Source organism: Metarhizium acridum (assembly GCF_019434415.1).
Source record: "Metarhizium acridum strain ARSEF 324 chromosome Unknown scaffold_579, whole genome shotgun sequence".
Lineage (NCBI taxonomy): Eukaryota > Fungi > Ascomycota > Sordariomycetes > Hypocreales > Clavicipitaceae > Metarhizium > Metarhizium acridum.
In genome coordinates, this window is record NW_027094047.1 from 151952 (window position 1) to 165208 (window position 13257).

At 53.2% G+C, this 13257-nt stretch overlaps 7 protein-coding genes across 7 annotated transcripts; 3 read left to right on the forward strand and 4 right to left on the reverse strand.

The window, feature by feature from the left end:
• Window positions 1–2083: 2083 nt before the first annotated feature.
• J3458_021362 (uncharacterized protein) lies at window positions 2084–2461 on the reverse strand (the record flags this gene model as incomplete). Its single annotated transcript, XM_007816860.2, has 1 exon — window positions 2084–2461. The coding sequence occupies one exon, from the start codon at window positions 2459–2461 to the stop codon at window positions 2084–2086; it is 378 nt and encodes a 125-aa protein (XP_007815051.2).
• A 529-nt stretch (window positions 2462–2990) lies between these two features.
• Window positions 2991–4187, reverse strand: J3458_021363 (uncharacterized protein; the record flags this gene model as incomplete). Its single annotated transcript, XM_066122569.1, has 2 exons — window positions 2991–4053; window positions 4111–4187. 2 exons carry the CDS (start codon window positions 4185–4187, stop codon window positions 2991–2993), a joined length of 1140 nt encoding a protein of 379 aa, XP_065972327.1.
• A 199-nt stretch (window positions 4188–4386) lies between these two features.
• On the reverse strand, window positions 4387–4991 carry J3458_021364 (uncharacterized protein; the record flags this gene model as incomplete). The annotated part of the gene is made up of 2 exons (XM_007816859.2): window positions 4387–4598; window positions 4658–4991. 2 exons carry the CDS (start codon window positions 4989–4991, stop codon window positions 4387–4389), a joined length of 546 nt encoding a protein of 181 aa, XP_007815050.2.
• A 987-nt stretch (window positions 4992–5978) lies between these two features.
• J3458_021365 (uncharacterized protein) lies at window positions 5979–7711 on the forward strand (the record flags this gene model as incomplete). Its single annotated transcript, XM_066122570.1, has 4 exons — window positions 5979–6163; window positions 6261–6707; window positions 6769–7333; window positions 7394–7711. 4 exons carry the CDS (start codon window positions 5979–5981, stop codon window positions 7709–7711), a joined length of 1515 nt encoding a protein of 504 aa, XP_065972328.1.
• Window positions 7712–7825: 114 nt separating this feature from the next.
• Window positions 7826–8158, reverse strand: J3458_021366 (uncharacterized protein; the record flags this gene model as incomplete). The annotated part of the gene is made up of 1 exon (XM_066122571.1): window positions 7826–8158. One exon carries the CDS (start codon window positions 8156–8158, stop codon window positions 7826–7828), a length of 333 nt encoding a protein of 110 aa, XP_065972329.1.
• Window positions 8125–10749, forward strand: J3458_021367 (uncharacterized protein). Its single transcript, XM_066122572.1, has 5 exons — window positions 8125–8527; window positions 8592–9190; window positions 9254–9740; window positions 9809–10486; window positions 10556–10749. Exons 2-4 carry the CDS (start codon window positions 8747–8749, stop codon window positions 10006–10008), a joined length of 1131 nt encoding a protein of 376 aa, XP_065972330.1. The 5' UTR covers window positions 8125–8527; window positions 8592–8746; the 3' UTR covers window positions 10009–10486; window positions 10556–10749.
• Window positions 10750–10978: 229 nt separating this feature from the next.
• Window positions 10979–12840, forward strand: J3458_021368 (uncharacterized protein). The gene is made up of 2 exons (XM_066122573.1): window positions 10979–12625; window positions 12695–12840. The coding sequence occupies exons 1-2, from the start codon at window positions 11090–11092 to the stop codon at window positions 12752–12754; spliced, it is 1596 nt and encodes a 531-aa protein (XP_065972331.1). The 5' UTR covers window positions 10979–11089; the 3' UTR covers window positions 12755–12840.
• The last annotated feature ends 417 nt before the right edge of the window (window positions 12841–13257 follow it).

The window sequence follows — 13257 nt, forward strand, 5'->3', positions numbered from 1 at the left end:
AGCAGATGATCCTTCCCGCTCCGGCGCACACCGTCGATCTTGTCGTGTCTCCAAGCAGCTAGCTGCGGGACGCCCAATCTCGGTGCGCAACCTTGTACATGTCAAGGTGACGGTAGCAGCACCAGACGTCCGGTCTGACTCTAGATCAACGGCTGGAGATCGCTATCGGCGGCGACGATGTATTCCTGGAGAAGAACTGATCAGCAGTCGGCCGGCGGAAGTTGTTGGGTAGAGTGGCTTATCATGGGGGGGCTATTCCGAATAGTCTTGAGCCTGTCCATTTGCATCGTGACGACTTGCCGCTAATGGCGACACCATGTCCTCCTCAGTGATGGCCATGGCATGGCTTGGCTGCTAGCGAATTCGACCTATCGTTATCGTGCCAACGTCTCGCCCATGTCCAATCAAGACTATAATTCCTTCTACACCAGTAGAGAGATTCATGACGTATCACATGCAGGCGCCATTGCGACTTGCAAATTCAGCCACGTCCTTCTCAGTCACGGGCACCCATGACGGACGTCAAGAACCATGGTCGGTTGCCCGCCAGTGGCGCCCTTGTGCTTTCCATTGACGGAGAAGTGGAATTCCGTCAGCTCCTACAACTTTGCTTGTGAGGACGGGCTTTTGCTTGCAAGTGCCGCACCGAGAGGCACCCAGGTCTGATCTGCGATTACAACATTCTTGCGGCGGACGTGGCAGTTTTGGGCACCTAAAACTGCCATCATCTCCATGGCAAGCTAATCTTCACCAATTATGGTCTTTCAATAGTCTCACAGTGGTGTGATTGCGTGGAAGAGACTGCAGCGAGCTAGTACTACCCCGTAAAAGTGTAGAGGATTGAGGGGATCAAGGGTAGAGTATCGGACAACGAGCAGACATTGGAATCAAAAATCAAAATCTTGATATACACATGACAGTACTGTGGCTTTCTAAACACGTGGACCCATGTAAAAATCTGATCTAACTAGTCGCTGCATGAGCTTGGCGAGGTCGTGAATAGGCGCGAATCATATGGCCGAACAAGGTAAGGCCTCCTCAGTTCCATGGCTAGCATGTCAATAAAGGTCGAGAGCATAGGTATCCCAGATGGCTACAGAAAGGTTAGCACTTTATTGAGTTGAAAAAATTCACCAGCCTGGACTTGCAGGACATAGTGTTACGGTGCCAGGCAGCCAAGATGATACTTGCAATTATGCCAATACCATCGAGTACAATAGATGCAAAAGAATATCAATTTCCCTATACGAGCCCCAACCGCTGATTCATTATCTAGCATGTCTCATGGGCATGTGCGTGGCCTTCTCAGTGGTCAGGCTACCATGCAGTAGTCTGAACTACGAGAATCATGTCAACACTAAGCTCCGGCGTGAGATGACTGTTCGACTACTGAAACTGAAAAGGCCGTATTGAAATTTATAAGCTAAACGCGTCGTACATGAACTTGGTCTGCACCAATTGTGATTTACTCAGCGTGTCTCTAATCCATCATGTGATGCTCTTTACACACCACTATTATCCCACGTCGATGGCAAAAACGTGGTAGTTCTACATGGAATAAAAATACCACCGTCAGAGACTTGGGAATGCTTCCAGTCTGCTGTGCAAGAGGACCGATTCACCTAGTAATTACCCTGCGTGCTACCCACTTCCATATTAAGAGGACACTGTTGGGCGCCAGAACCAAGACTGCATGGTTTGAAGAGCTCATCTCGTTACTGTACCGGAATTCCAGGATTTCCGGGTCAAGAATACCTCAGAATCCACGTAGCCCCCGTCTCTCCCACTCCCGAGCCTTCTTTCAGATGGAAATGTCCCATATCATAGCTAGTGCTCATCACAGTGTAGGACTAGTATTTGCCCCTGACAACGTACAAAACCGAATGAAAGTAAAAGATGGCCACAAAAAGGCTATCCAAGGTCAATATATATCAGCGGTTCTCCAAAGGTACATCATGTCAACAAATAGGCAACATCACTTGTCAATAGTTCACAGTGCAATTGATTTGTTCTATGCAAATCAATGACCAAGTAAGAACTGACTTGATACGAAACACTACCCGGATGTATCCAACCCCTAGTTTCATTTATTGCGAAATACTTTCCCATCCACGTAATGTGCCAACTCTGCGACAGGCTCCAGCTGGTCCTGCTCAGCCCCAGAATCCATGGCCTTTTTCATCACTCGTCTGTAGTTCTTCCCTGGGCTCACTTTACCCAGCACACACGGCTGTCTGGTTGCTACCCTGTCAGGCACCGGGATGCTGCGCCCAACAATCGCCTCCATTCCCTGCCAAGCAAACGTGATGGCTTCTTTGGCATCAGCAGGAACACCCGCCTCGTCTAGCATCAGAATTCTGGTTCCAGGAAACGCAGCCTGCAAATAGTCGATAATGTTGGGGTTCTTGGCACCTCCGCCACACATGTAAATCTCAGAGAGCGGGCCGTATTCAGTCGGCATGTAGCGCTTGTAGTGTCCCACGATGGCTTTGGCCGTGGTCCTAGTCCTGGTGGCGACAATGTCGTTGGGGGAGAGCCCCTTTTCAAGACCTTGTTTGTCAAGTCATGGGCAGTCGTGTCGCGGAACATCTCGCGGCCTGTTGTCTTGGGGGGCGCGAGAGAGAAGTAGGCAAATGGCGAGAGCAAGTTGTCCACCATTTGCCGATGACAGTACAGCATAGCCGACATTTTTGCTCACAATTCTCCTCTTGATGTTATTTCCCTCGGTGTTGTTCGCGTCAGACCGGTTTGAGGTGCTCGGTGGGCGGCTTGTCCCAGGCAAAGCAGACAAACATGCGAGAAATAGCGTGTATGCCTATTTAGTAGACCTTGACCCGAGGATTTGAAGTTTATAGAGCAACATAGCTCACTTTTGACAGACCTTTCCTGCCATGGGAACCCCAAGTACAATAGAACCCAGAGTTGTACAGAGAAAAGCATACATGCTTGCGTCTATTCTTGTATTCTATTCTGTAGTGTTGAAAGGTATACTAGCACAAGAATTTATAAATCTTTTTCCACCTTGGCCACATGGCCCGTTGTTCTCTCTCTAGAGACTCGAGAAGAAGAACATTATAGTCCCGCCGCCCCGTAACAAGGTCAACCTCCCCAGGCCGCACGTATCTAGTCCCGTGAATGACCTTGTGGACCACAAAAAAGATGAGCATCAAGACACCACTCAACAGTTTTAGTACCGCATTCCTTGCCAACTCCACGTTGGCCATTGTCTGATAATCAATTGGAACAATCGCAACCCAAATCTGCACGAGAATAATCGTGGCGTTCACAAACAGGCCGAGATACGAACCTGCCACGCCGACAGAAGAGCGGTATGGAAGTTCATATATGCCGCGTCGTTGCGAAAGCCATGCAGAGCGAAATCGAATGTGGCAAAGACAAATTGTCCCCCAGGTGAAAACGCTAGACAGCGCTCCAATGCCCACTAGCCATTCCAAGACTTTGTCTCGTTCTTCAAGGTCAGCAAGGTAGGCGAGGAGGCCGACGGCCGCCGCCACGCATATCGCCATAAGCGGGCGACCTCGCCTGTCCACATATGCCAACAACTTGGGGGCTTGTCTGAGTGCACCCAATGCCGCGAGTGTTCGAGAAGAGCCGAAGACGGCCGAGTTGGCCACGGACAAAACAGAGACGAGAATGACGGCATTGATTATCGACGGCAAAATCTGTACACCTGCTTCTTGGAAGGCGATGACTAGGGGCGACGCATTTGCATCTGATTCGTTCATTCCATCTATAAGCCGCGGATCGTCATTCCGTACGACAAGCCCGATGAGTAGGACAATGCTGAGGTAGAAGAGACATATTCTCCAAAACACCTGCTTGATGGCCATGGGGAGAGATTTCCGGGGGTTGGCAGTCTCCGCTGCCGCGAGACCTATCAACTCGGTCCCGCTGAATGCAAACACGGCGTTGAGGAGGACGCTGCAAAAGCCTTTGAAGCCGTGTTTGAAGGCCCCAGGGTTTCTCCAGTACTCAAATCCAATGTATCCCCGTTCTGGAGTGCCCGCGCAGTTGAGAATGATGCCAAACAAGCTGCAGAGCCATTAGCAGACGGGTTCCAGGTCGACTGCGGTGGGGAGAAGTTTTTACATGAAGCCAATCGCAGCAGTAATCTTGATGATGGCGAATATGAACTCTGCTTCTCCGTATCCTTTGACCCCAAGCATGTTGATTGCAATAATCAAACCAACAAAAAGTGTCACGAATATTGCCCGCGGCAAGGACGTGTTCCAGTAAGCGATGACCTCGGTAGCAGCAACCACCTCCACCGGCAAAGAAACTAGCCATTGTAGAGCATAGCTGCCGCGGTCAGGATTTCAGCAAACACGTCTGGGAGCTTGGACTTGGGGCGTTGTGGACTTGGACTTACTTCCAACCGAGGGCGAAACCCCACGATGCGTCCAAGAAGCGCGTTGCCCACGACGAGAATGATCCTGCTATGGGGAACACGACGGCCAGTTCTCCGAGAGCCTGGCAAGTGCAATACATGGAAATCCCTGCGGTTGCAAACGCCAGCAACAGCGACGCCGGGCCGCTTTGTGCCAATGACGCGCCGCTCGTCACGAAAAGACCAGTTCCTGGGATACATGCACATGTGAGCCACGAGACAAGACCATGCGAGTACAGTGAGACATACCTATCGATCCGCTTATCGCGATCATCTGTAAATGCCGGCCCTTCAAGCGTCTGGCGAGACCAGACTGGGCCATCTCCAGCTCCGCAAAATGCCCGTTGTAGTCACGTTGGGTGTGATGCGTCCGCGAGTTTGCCGGGCTGAGGTGGTGTTCCGGAAAGAACCTGTCCGACTCGTTTCGTTTGAAGTCGTCGAAAAAACGCTTTGCGCGTCGCGGCTTCCGTTGCTCGCCCATTATAGGCACATGGCCAACCTCGTCCACTTCCAAGGACGATTCAAGATCCGTGCTGAGACTCGGGCTCGGGCTCTTGCGAGGCCCTGGGAGGAATCGCAGCATGGTGTCGAACGAGTTGGACGCATCCCATGCCAGCACGTGTGATTTCCCTGGAGTCCTGGACGCGTGGAGTCGCTGATGATGGATCTCGGTTGCTGGAGGCAGACGGCAGCATCTTTCGGCGCGCAGCTCCCCTTTTGTGAGATTCCGGAACGACCGACTTCTGCAAGCACCGAGTGGAATGATCAACCCACCGATATCTGCTCTCCACCGAGGACAGGGGCTTGGCGGCATTCCGCTGGCCTTCTCGGACTAACTCGACAGCAAGAGAGGCTGTGACATTGGTTGTGGGTCAAACGATACAAGTCCAGTCTCATTGGCGGTGTTGAACAAGAATATCGTGCTAACGGTTTCTAAACTGACGAGATGTGGCCCCTGTGCTTACTGCTCAGGTTAGCAACTTGGCAGTGCTTTGTGATGCCGGGGCACCATCATGTTTCAAGACGTGTGACTGCTGAAGGTCTGTTCGCACGTATCGACTGCTTTGGTATGTCGTCATTTCCCATGTTGACGCCATCTGAGGTGCTCCCGCCTCGAGGTGGAGAAAGAAGCTGGTCCAGTTGAAGCGGGAAGGGGAAGTCGTCTCTGACCAAGTGAAGGCCTGTCTGCATCCAAGTGCCCGTCAAATCAGGTACCACCCAAGGGCGACTTTGAAAGTGATGCTGCTGTTCTGAATGGATATCATAGTGTCTGGGTTTGCTGCAGCCTTGTCAGAGGGGCCGCGTCCGGGCTACGCCGGCCTTTTCTATTTTGGACGTAAAAGTATCGTATTATCTTGGTAAGAGCGGGGTCACATTTTGGGGGCGGTTATGAGGCTGATGTACATCCTAACGTGCCTCGTCGACTGGGCCATATTTTATACAGTATATATCAGGCGTCTCGGTAAATTAAAAAGTCAACTGATCTTGTTCAACTTTGACCTCGCTTGTCGGTTAGGACTCCCGCTATCCGTTTCGATTCCCTTCAACTCGCACTTTCCAAATCATCATAATGTCCAACATTACTCCCATTATACTCCCTTTATTTAGTCTAGGGATTGTCTACTTCTTTTGTTTAGGAGTCTTGCTGCTTACCCAAGACAAGGAGGAGCCTCCCCTAGCCCTACACTCTATCCCGTTTCTTGAACCTTTGATCCAACTTCTCATTCGAAAATACAAGATTTGGATATACCTGAGGTAAGAGACCGCAGAATTTATTTACCAAAATGACACACTCTTGGCCATAGGCGTCGTCGCGACATGGCCTTGTCTCAACATTAACTCTTGTTATTAGAGACCGATGCAATCAGCCAATCTCTACTATTCGTTTACCAGGGATCAGGTGCTATGTCATTCACAACAGCTCCCTGGTTCTCGCCGTGGACCGATCTTTCCAAACCCTCTCATTCGCCCCAATTGAAGCCAGCGCAACCGCCACCACCTTGGGCACGACGGAGGCTACAAATGAGATTATGAGGCGCGACCCGGCGGGAAGCAATGGCCATTTTACAACTTTTCACAGGGCCGTCCGCCCACATCTCTCTCCTGGCTGGGGGCTAGATGGCATGGTTGAGAGAGCTCTTTGCGTCGTGGGAACGTGCCTCAGCAACACGCACAACACGAGTCCGCAGAAAGTCAACTTCTTTGGCTGGGTTCGACACATGGTCCTCCTGGCCACTACTGAAGGCGAGTATGGACCAGGAAACCCCTTTCGAGAACTAGCCTTCGAGCAGGCTTGGTTGTGAGTTGGCCCAGACAATATTTCCACGAAACACGGCCTAACTGGAACTTGACACGTATAGCAAATTCCTACCTGGTGTGCCCATCATGGCAGGGGGCTTTTTCCCCTACCTGTTTGCTAGGCAAAGCTCCTACGCTCGCGAGTATCTTGCACAAGGCTTTGAGAGGTATTTCCGTGACGGTCATCACCTAAACGGCTGTGCCGCACTTCTCGCTCGCATGGAACACGGAGTAGCAGCTGGGCTTCCCGCATCAGATCGAGCGCGTGGAGAGATTGGCTATAGCATGGCGCTTGTTAATAATACAGTCCCGGCCGCTTTCTGGCTGCTTCATCATGTCTATCGGGACGCGGCGCTCCTCGAAGAATGTCGGAGGGAGCTATCAAAGGCGGTTCAATTCGAAGAGGATGGAACGAGAACTATTCATCTCGCACATGTCCAATCCTCGTGCCCAACGCTCAACTCGACGCTGCATGAAGTATTCCGATATTACGGCATCGGCACTGTTCTCCTCCGCCAGGTTGTCCAAAGCCACAAGCTCAACAACACCTACTTGCTCAAGAAGGGAAGCTTCGTACTGATGCCCAACATCACACAGCACTACTCCCCAAAAGTCTGGGGATCTGATGTAGGATAGCATCACCTAAAGCCTTTGTTCAAAGATGATGAGCTGACTCGGGACGTGTAGGCGAACCACTTTAACCCTAGGCGTTTCTGCTTCATCAAGCGTCGCAACCCTGCCGGCATGCGTGTCTTTGGGGGCGGCGCAATACTCTGTCCTGGGCGTCACTTTGCTGAAAACGTCATCCTCGCGTTCGCCGCCCAAATGCTACTTCGCTTCGACGTACAGCCCGCCAACGGGGTCTGGAGCCCAATGGTGATGGAGGAAACGTTGGGACTGGGCGTGGCCAAGGTCTTTCTACTACCAGCGTGTGACCCGGAAGTGGAAGTTGCCGCAAGAGCCCCCAATGAGCATGTCTGGCGTGTGAGGCTGCCAAAGGGTTAGATTGATGGGTCAAGTGCAGTTTGGTTGCACATGTGTTCCCCTCAACTCCATTAGATCGTTTTTGCGATTTCAATTCTAGCGTCTAATGCATGCATGTCAACTTGCTTACATCAGTCAATGCTGGGTTACACTAGTGAATGCTGGGGCGTCGAGGCGAACGGTAAACATGTCGGGGATCGGCATCGTCCTGGTTGCCCGGGTGGTTTGCCCCCAAAGTACCCTTGGCCGATGGGGGCCGAATGGCGCATATCCATATCGAACACACTGCATGCCAAACTGACGTCGATTCTTGATCGCCTTTTCGCGGCTATGCTGATACTTGGGGGAGGGGAAGCGTCCTAAAATCTGGACCGCTTCGGCCAAGATAGACTTGCGTCTCGTGCAAAGACGTGCCAACATCTCATCCTTGGCCTCTTCCATACCTACATGTACAATCCAGAAGACCATGTTGGAGCTACGACATTTCCTAGTCGTGCAGCAGACCTTGTCGGAGATGAGTTGGCTCAGTCTACTATGGAGTGCTCTCTGTCTTTTCCCCCTCTCTCTTCTACTCTGTCCTCGTATTTCTCAAAGAAAGGAAAGCCCATCTAGCAGCGCGGGGAACTGCCCCAAACACTGGAGGGCCTATGACTGGCCCGTAATCGGGTCGAGCATACAATTCTTTACTCGGCGGCGTGACATGTTTCTTCATGGGCGACATGTGTTCCCGAGCCGCTGTTTTAGTTTCTTTGTGGGGAGAAAACATGTTGTGGCACTGAGCGGCGCCCAGGCGCGTCAAGTCTTCTTCGAGACAAAGGGCTTGAGTCTAGCCCAAGGGTAATAGGTCCCATAGGCCCAGCCATCTCATCATCCAGCATTTTCTAATTGCCGGGTGCGCTAGATTTGTCGAACTGTTGACTGGCAAGCTGCCGTCTGCCAAAAACGAGAAAGACTACGGCCTGAATAATCTCATCAAACCGCTTCTTCACTTGACCCGCTCCCAGGAACTGACCAAGAGAATTTGTCCCATCAGCAATTTTGTTGCCGCGTTCTGCGATGAACTGTTCTCACGGGCAGTGTCAAGCTCAGCGTAAGGATATGCCCTCTCTATCCCGACCACAAAAAAGAAAAGGAGCCGTCTGGCCTAACAGTATCGTCTTCAGGCCCGGCTGGCGCGTCATGAACATCTTCGCCGAAGTGCCCCTGTTCATGTTCAAGATTATGCAGCAATGTGTTGGGTTTCAAGAGATTGCCGACGATGAGAAGCTCTTGCGGCGGACATTCTCCACGTACCGAAGGTTTGAGAAGACTACAAGCCACGCTCGCATTGTTTTCCCCTGGCTCGTCACCCCGCGGCACGTCTGGCGGCTGCTCATGGCCGCTGTGCTGTATGTCGACTTGTCAAGAATCTTGAACCGGCGCAAAAGAGAGCGTAAACGTGTGGATGACTCGGTGCAGTTTCTTCTCGACAAGGGGGAAAGCAACTACAACGTGGTCGAGGTAAAGTCCAGCTTCCACATTCCCAGAAACGAGAGAGAATCTTTGCCAACACCAACTTGACAGTTTATATTCACGGTGTTTGTGGCGGGGCTAACAACGACAACATTTACATGCTCATGGCTCGTGCTCTTCCTGGGTCGCCACGAGGAGTGGAAGCGACGATGCCGACAAGAGATTGACCAAGTCCTGGCCAAGCACCGCGAAAGCTCGGTCCAGACGCCCAATGACATTCTCAAGTCTCTCAGTCTCCAGGAATGGGAGTCGTGCTTCCCCGTGGTTGGCATTTGTCTGCGGGAAACGCTCCGGCTGCAGCTACCGGGCACCATGTTCAGGAGAAACGCAAGTGGCATCGACGTGCCCATTGGCAGCTCGGGCGAGGTGATCCCAAACGGCGCTTACGCGGCCTACGCCGTGGCCGACGTGCATTTGAATCCCGAGCTCTACCCTGAACCGCACGAGTTCAACCCGGGACGCTATCTGGACTCGCCCAAGACTCACCCAGAAGAAGCCCATTCGTATCTTGGCTGGGGGTCAGGACGCCATGTTTGCGGTAAGTAGTTGGCATTCCGTATCCTCACATCCTCACGGCCATTCAGATGGACTAAGATGGGCGCGCAGCTGGGATGAGGCTCGCCAAGCTTCTGATTACCATGGTTACAGTGCACTTGCTGGCCAACATGGATTTTGCAGTTTGTGACAGGGACGGGAGTGAGAAGACGGCTGGCATGGTGGTGTGGGATCGGAACGCCCTCCGGATGGAGATTTCAGAGGAGCCTGCCTACGTGCGGTACAGACCCCGAGAGCTGGCCATGTCGTAGTGATCTGGACTCTTCAGTCTATTTTGAGCAGGGGCTGAAGCCGCTCCACCAGGATCGGCATACAGGCCCCGACCAACAGGGTGATACACACACATGTATGTAAGCGGAAGCTCGTCCAAAAGAGGCCGCTGGTGGTGGTCAGCAGCGAGGCCAAGGACCGGGCGCTGAGGCGGCATGTCAACTAGTATTGAACTTATAATGAGGTGGCTCGTCCACTCAGTCGCTGACGGATAAGAGTCTGGTATAATAAGACACCAATATTGGAACCCTGAGCCGTCCCTCACTCACCTTGCCCGCGTGCACCAGCAAACGACCACCGGAATGGATATGGATGTCGCCATCAACCTGATGCGCTCGCCCGACTTTTCCACCTTGGGCATCGTGGCCGTGGTCGCCCTGTTCACCGCGGCGCGCCTGGCAAAGAGATACTGGGTAGCATTCCATCTCGCCTTTGAGCTGCTGCATCTGCCGGTGTCTTGTGAGTTTCCGCCGCTTATTCATGGCCGTGGTTTGTCAAGACTGGTAGTACTAACACGAGGATTGTTAGCTCGGCACTAGAAAGCGGGCGAGGATTGACTCGATGGAGCACTGGAGGCTGGAGCCCGGTCAACGCGTGGTGGACAGGACATACCGGGCAGTGCAGGATGAGATGAGTGGGGACACGTCAATTTAATGTTGGTTGTAAAACATGTATACATACATATGTGCAGTATGAAGGGATGAATGTTGGTTCAATCTTGTCAAGTTTCAAATGGAGTCAAGTTGACATGTCAAGTGGCTCGCTCGGCCGCCAGTTGATCTTGGCAAGCCCTGGGGGTGGGGGCGCCTTGGCGGCCCGAAGACAGCCGACCAACCAAATTGCATTTGATGCCTGCCATCGCATCGCCAAGGCCAGGGCCGCTAGACCCTTTGTGCCAAGCCCAACCGCTCCACCTTCTCCCAACCCGTCAATTCATTCTTGTCTCGTCTGGTCAATATATCTCGACGAGCCGTAGGCCTTTTGCTGTCCCTCGGTCCGCAAAGAACTTGGGTCTCTTCGTTCCTTCATTACGCCTTCAATACTCCCGATTTGAGAGTAAGGATGCTTGCTCCGTTGCTGGTGGCAGCTGGCGCGCTGCTCGCCGCCCATCTCCTGCGCAAGTTGTTCGTCAAGCGCTTTGAGCAGTATTCCGGCTTCCCTCAGCACCCTTCCTCTCTCCTTCTGGGACATCTCCAGGTCGTCGATGAATTCGTCCGCAAGCAGCCGCCAAAGGCCCACGCCGACATGGCCTTTGCGGCGATGCACGAGGCCTTGGGACGGCCGCCCGTCATGTTTGTCGACTTGCGCCCTGCCTCGTCGCCCATGCTCGTCATAGGTAGCTACGACGTCGCCGAGCAAATCGTCAAGCCCTCGCACCGCTGGCCCTACACGCCTCCAAAGGTGCCGGAAATCTGGAAGCGGCTTGAATATCTCACCGGCCCCAGGTCCATCATCTCGGCCAAGGGCGACGAATGGCGGGCCATTCGTAAGCGCTTCAACCCGGGCTTTGCCACACCGAACCTCATGAACCTGCTTCCGTCCATACTCGATAAAGTCTCCCTCTTTGTCGAGCGCCTCGACAGCCTCGCCTCGGCTGGCGTCGAGTTTCCGCTCCAGAGCTATGCTACCGACCTCACCTTTGACATCATCGGCCGCGTGGCCCTCGACCTGGACATGGACGCCCAGAAAAAGGAGCCCACCGAGTTTATGCGCGTCTTCCGCGACCTCATAGAGACATTCAGCGGAGAGCATCTCGACCTTCCGTGGTGGTGTACGCCGCGTGTCGAGTGGAAGCGCTACCGTCTACACCGATGGGTGAGGGAGAGTCTCCGGGACATCGTTCGCCATCGCCATGCCGCGGGGGGTCAAGGGGAAAACAACTATAGCATCCTCGCCATGAGTCTTCAGGGCGTGGATTCTCTCTCCCCCGACATGGTCGATCTGACATGCGATCAACTCACCAGCTTCTTGTTTGCCGGCCACGACACGACCAGCACCCTCATGTCCTGGGCCTTTTATGAGCTCTCTCGCACACCTCACGCTCTACGTGCCGTACGTGCCGAGCTGGACGACTTGTTTGGTCCTGACCCTGACCCTGCCGCCGTGCGTGCGACTCTGCTTGCTCCTGGAGGCAAAGAGCTGTTACACCGCATGTCGTATACGACGGCTGTCATCAAGGAGACTCTGCGACTGTGGCCCCCTGGTGCCACATCACGCATGACGGAGCCTGGCGACGGTTTCACGGTCCAGACACCGACAGGAGAGCTGTGTGTAGACGGCCTGATGATTTACCAAGTCCATTCCATCATCCAGCGCGACCCGGAAGCATTTGGCGACACTGCCAACCATTTCGTGCCGGAGCGCTGGTTACATGACAGCGACAAGATCCCAACTGGAGCCTGGCGCCCGTTTGAGCGCGGGCCGAGAAGCTGTATCGGCCAGGAACTGGCCACCATTGAGGCGCGCGTCGTGATGGCGCTCGCCGCTCGGCGGTTCGACTTTACAAAGGTCGGCCGCGGCGCGCTGGCGCTCGACGACGCTGGTGCTCCGGAAATGGGTAGCAATGGTCAGTACAATGTGGCATCGGCAATGTACATGGTAGGCATATTCTGAACCCCCTATTACTTGGTACTTGAGCTTGGTTCTTTCTAACGGCGACAATTGCAGACACGACAGGTTACATCCAAGCCGGTGGATGGCATGGTGATGAGGGTCAAGGCCAGGTAGCTTTGGAAGTCAAGAAACATGGTTATAGTATTAAGCCTTTAAATTTGTCTTGACCGGATATTTTAATAAAGCCTTCTACTCTCCCGTCCCATCATTCTTGTGCTTGACGTAGCAACCTTGTCAACCATCGCAATGCTATTCCAGCGACAGCGACGCATGAGCCTCATGCACCATGAACTAGATGCGTCTCTGCTTGCGCCTCAGCAGAACCACTGATGTGATATTATCTGCACACTCGGCTTATCGTTCGGATCTAATCCGTTGAGGAGGCTTGAGGTGGGGAAAGGCCCCCAAGGCCCCCAACCTTGTCAGCATGCCAACCAGACACCTACCTATGAACACCGTGGTTATTTATGTCTGACTGATCCCAGCCTTGAGAGGCTCCTAGTCTCCCGAATGTACATAGACTACAAATACTAACGAAAGCCCTGGTCCCCCTTTCCATGGCAGCCCATCACTCGATGTCAGCTGTGTTCGTGTCGTGCCCTGGCCCTTCTTGGCCG

Coding starts and splice junctions, on each gene's coding strand:
- J3458_021367 (XM_066122572.1), top strand. CDS start 8,747: ATGAACTGTTCTCACGGGCAGTGTCAAGCTCAGCGTAAGGATATGCCC. Junction 9,191..9,253: donor GCAACTACAACGTGGTCGAG/GTAAAGTCCAGC, acceptor CCAACTTGACAG/TTTATATTCACGGTGTTTGT. Junction 9,741..9,808: donor GTCAGGACGCCATGTTTGCG/GTAAGTAGTTGG, acceptor ATGGGCGCGCAG/CTGGGATGAGGCTCGCCAAG.
- J3458_021368 (XM_066122573.1), top strand. CDS start 11,090: ATGCTTGCTCCGTTGCTGGTGGCAGCTGGCGCGCTGCTCGCCGCCCAT. Junction 12,626..12,694: donor TGGCATCGGCAATGTACATG/GTAGGCATATTC, acceptor CGACAATTGCAG/ACACGACAGGTTACATCCAA.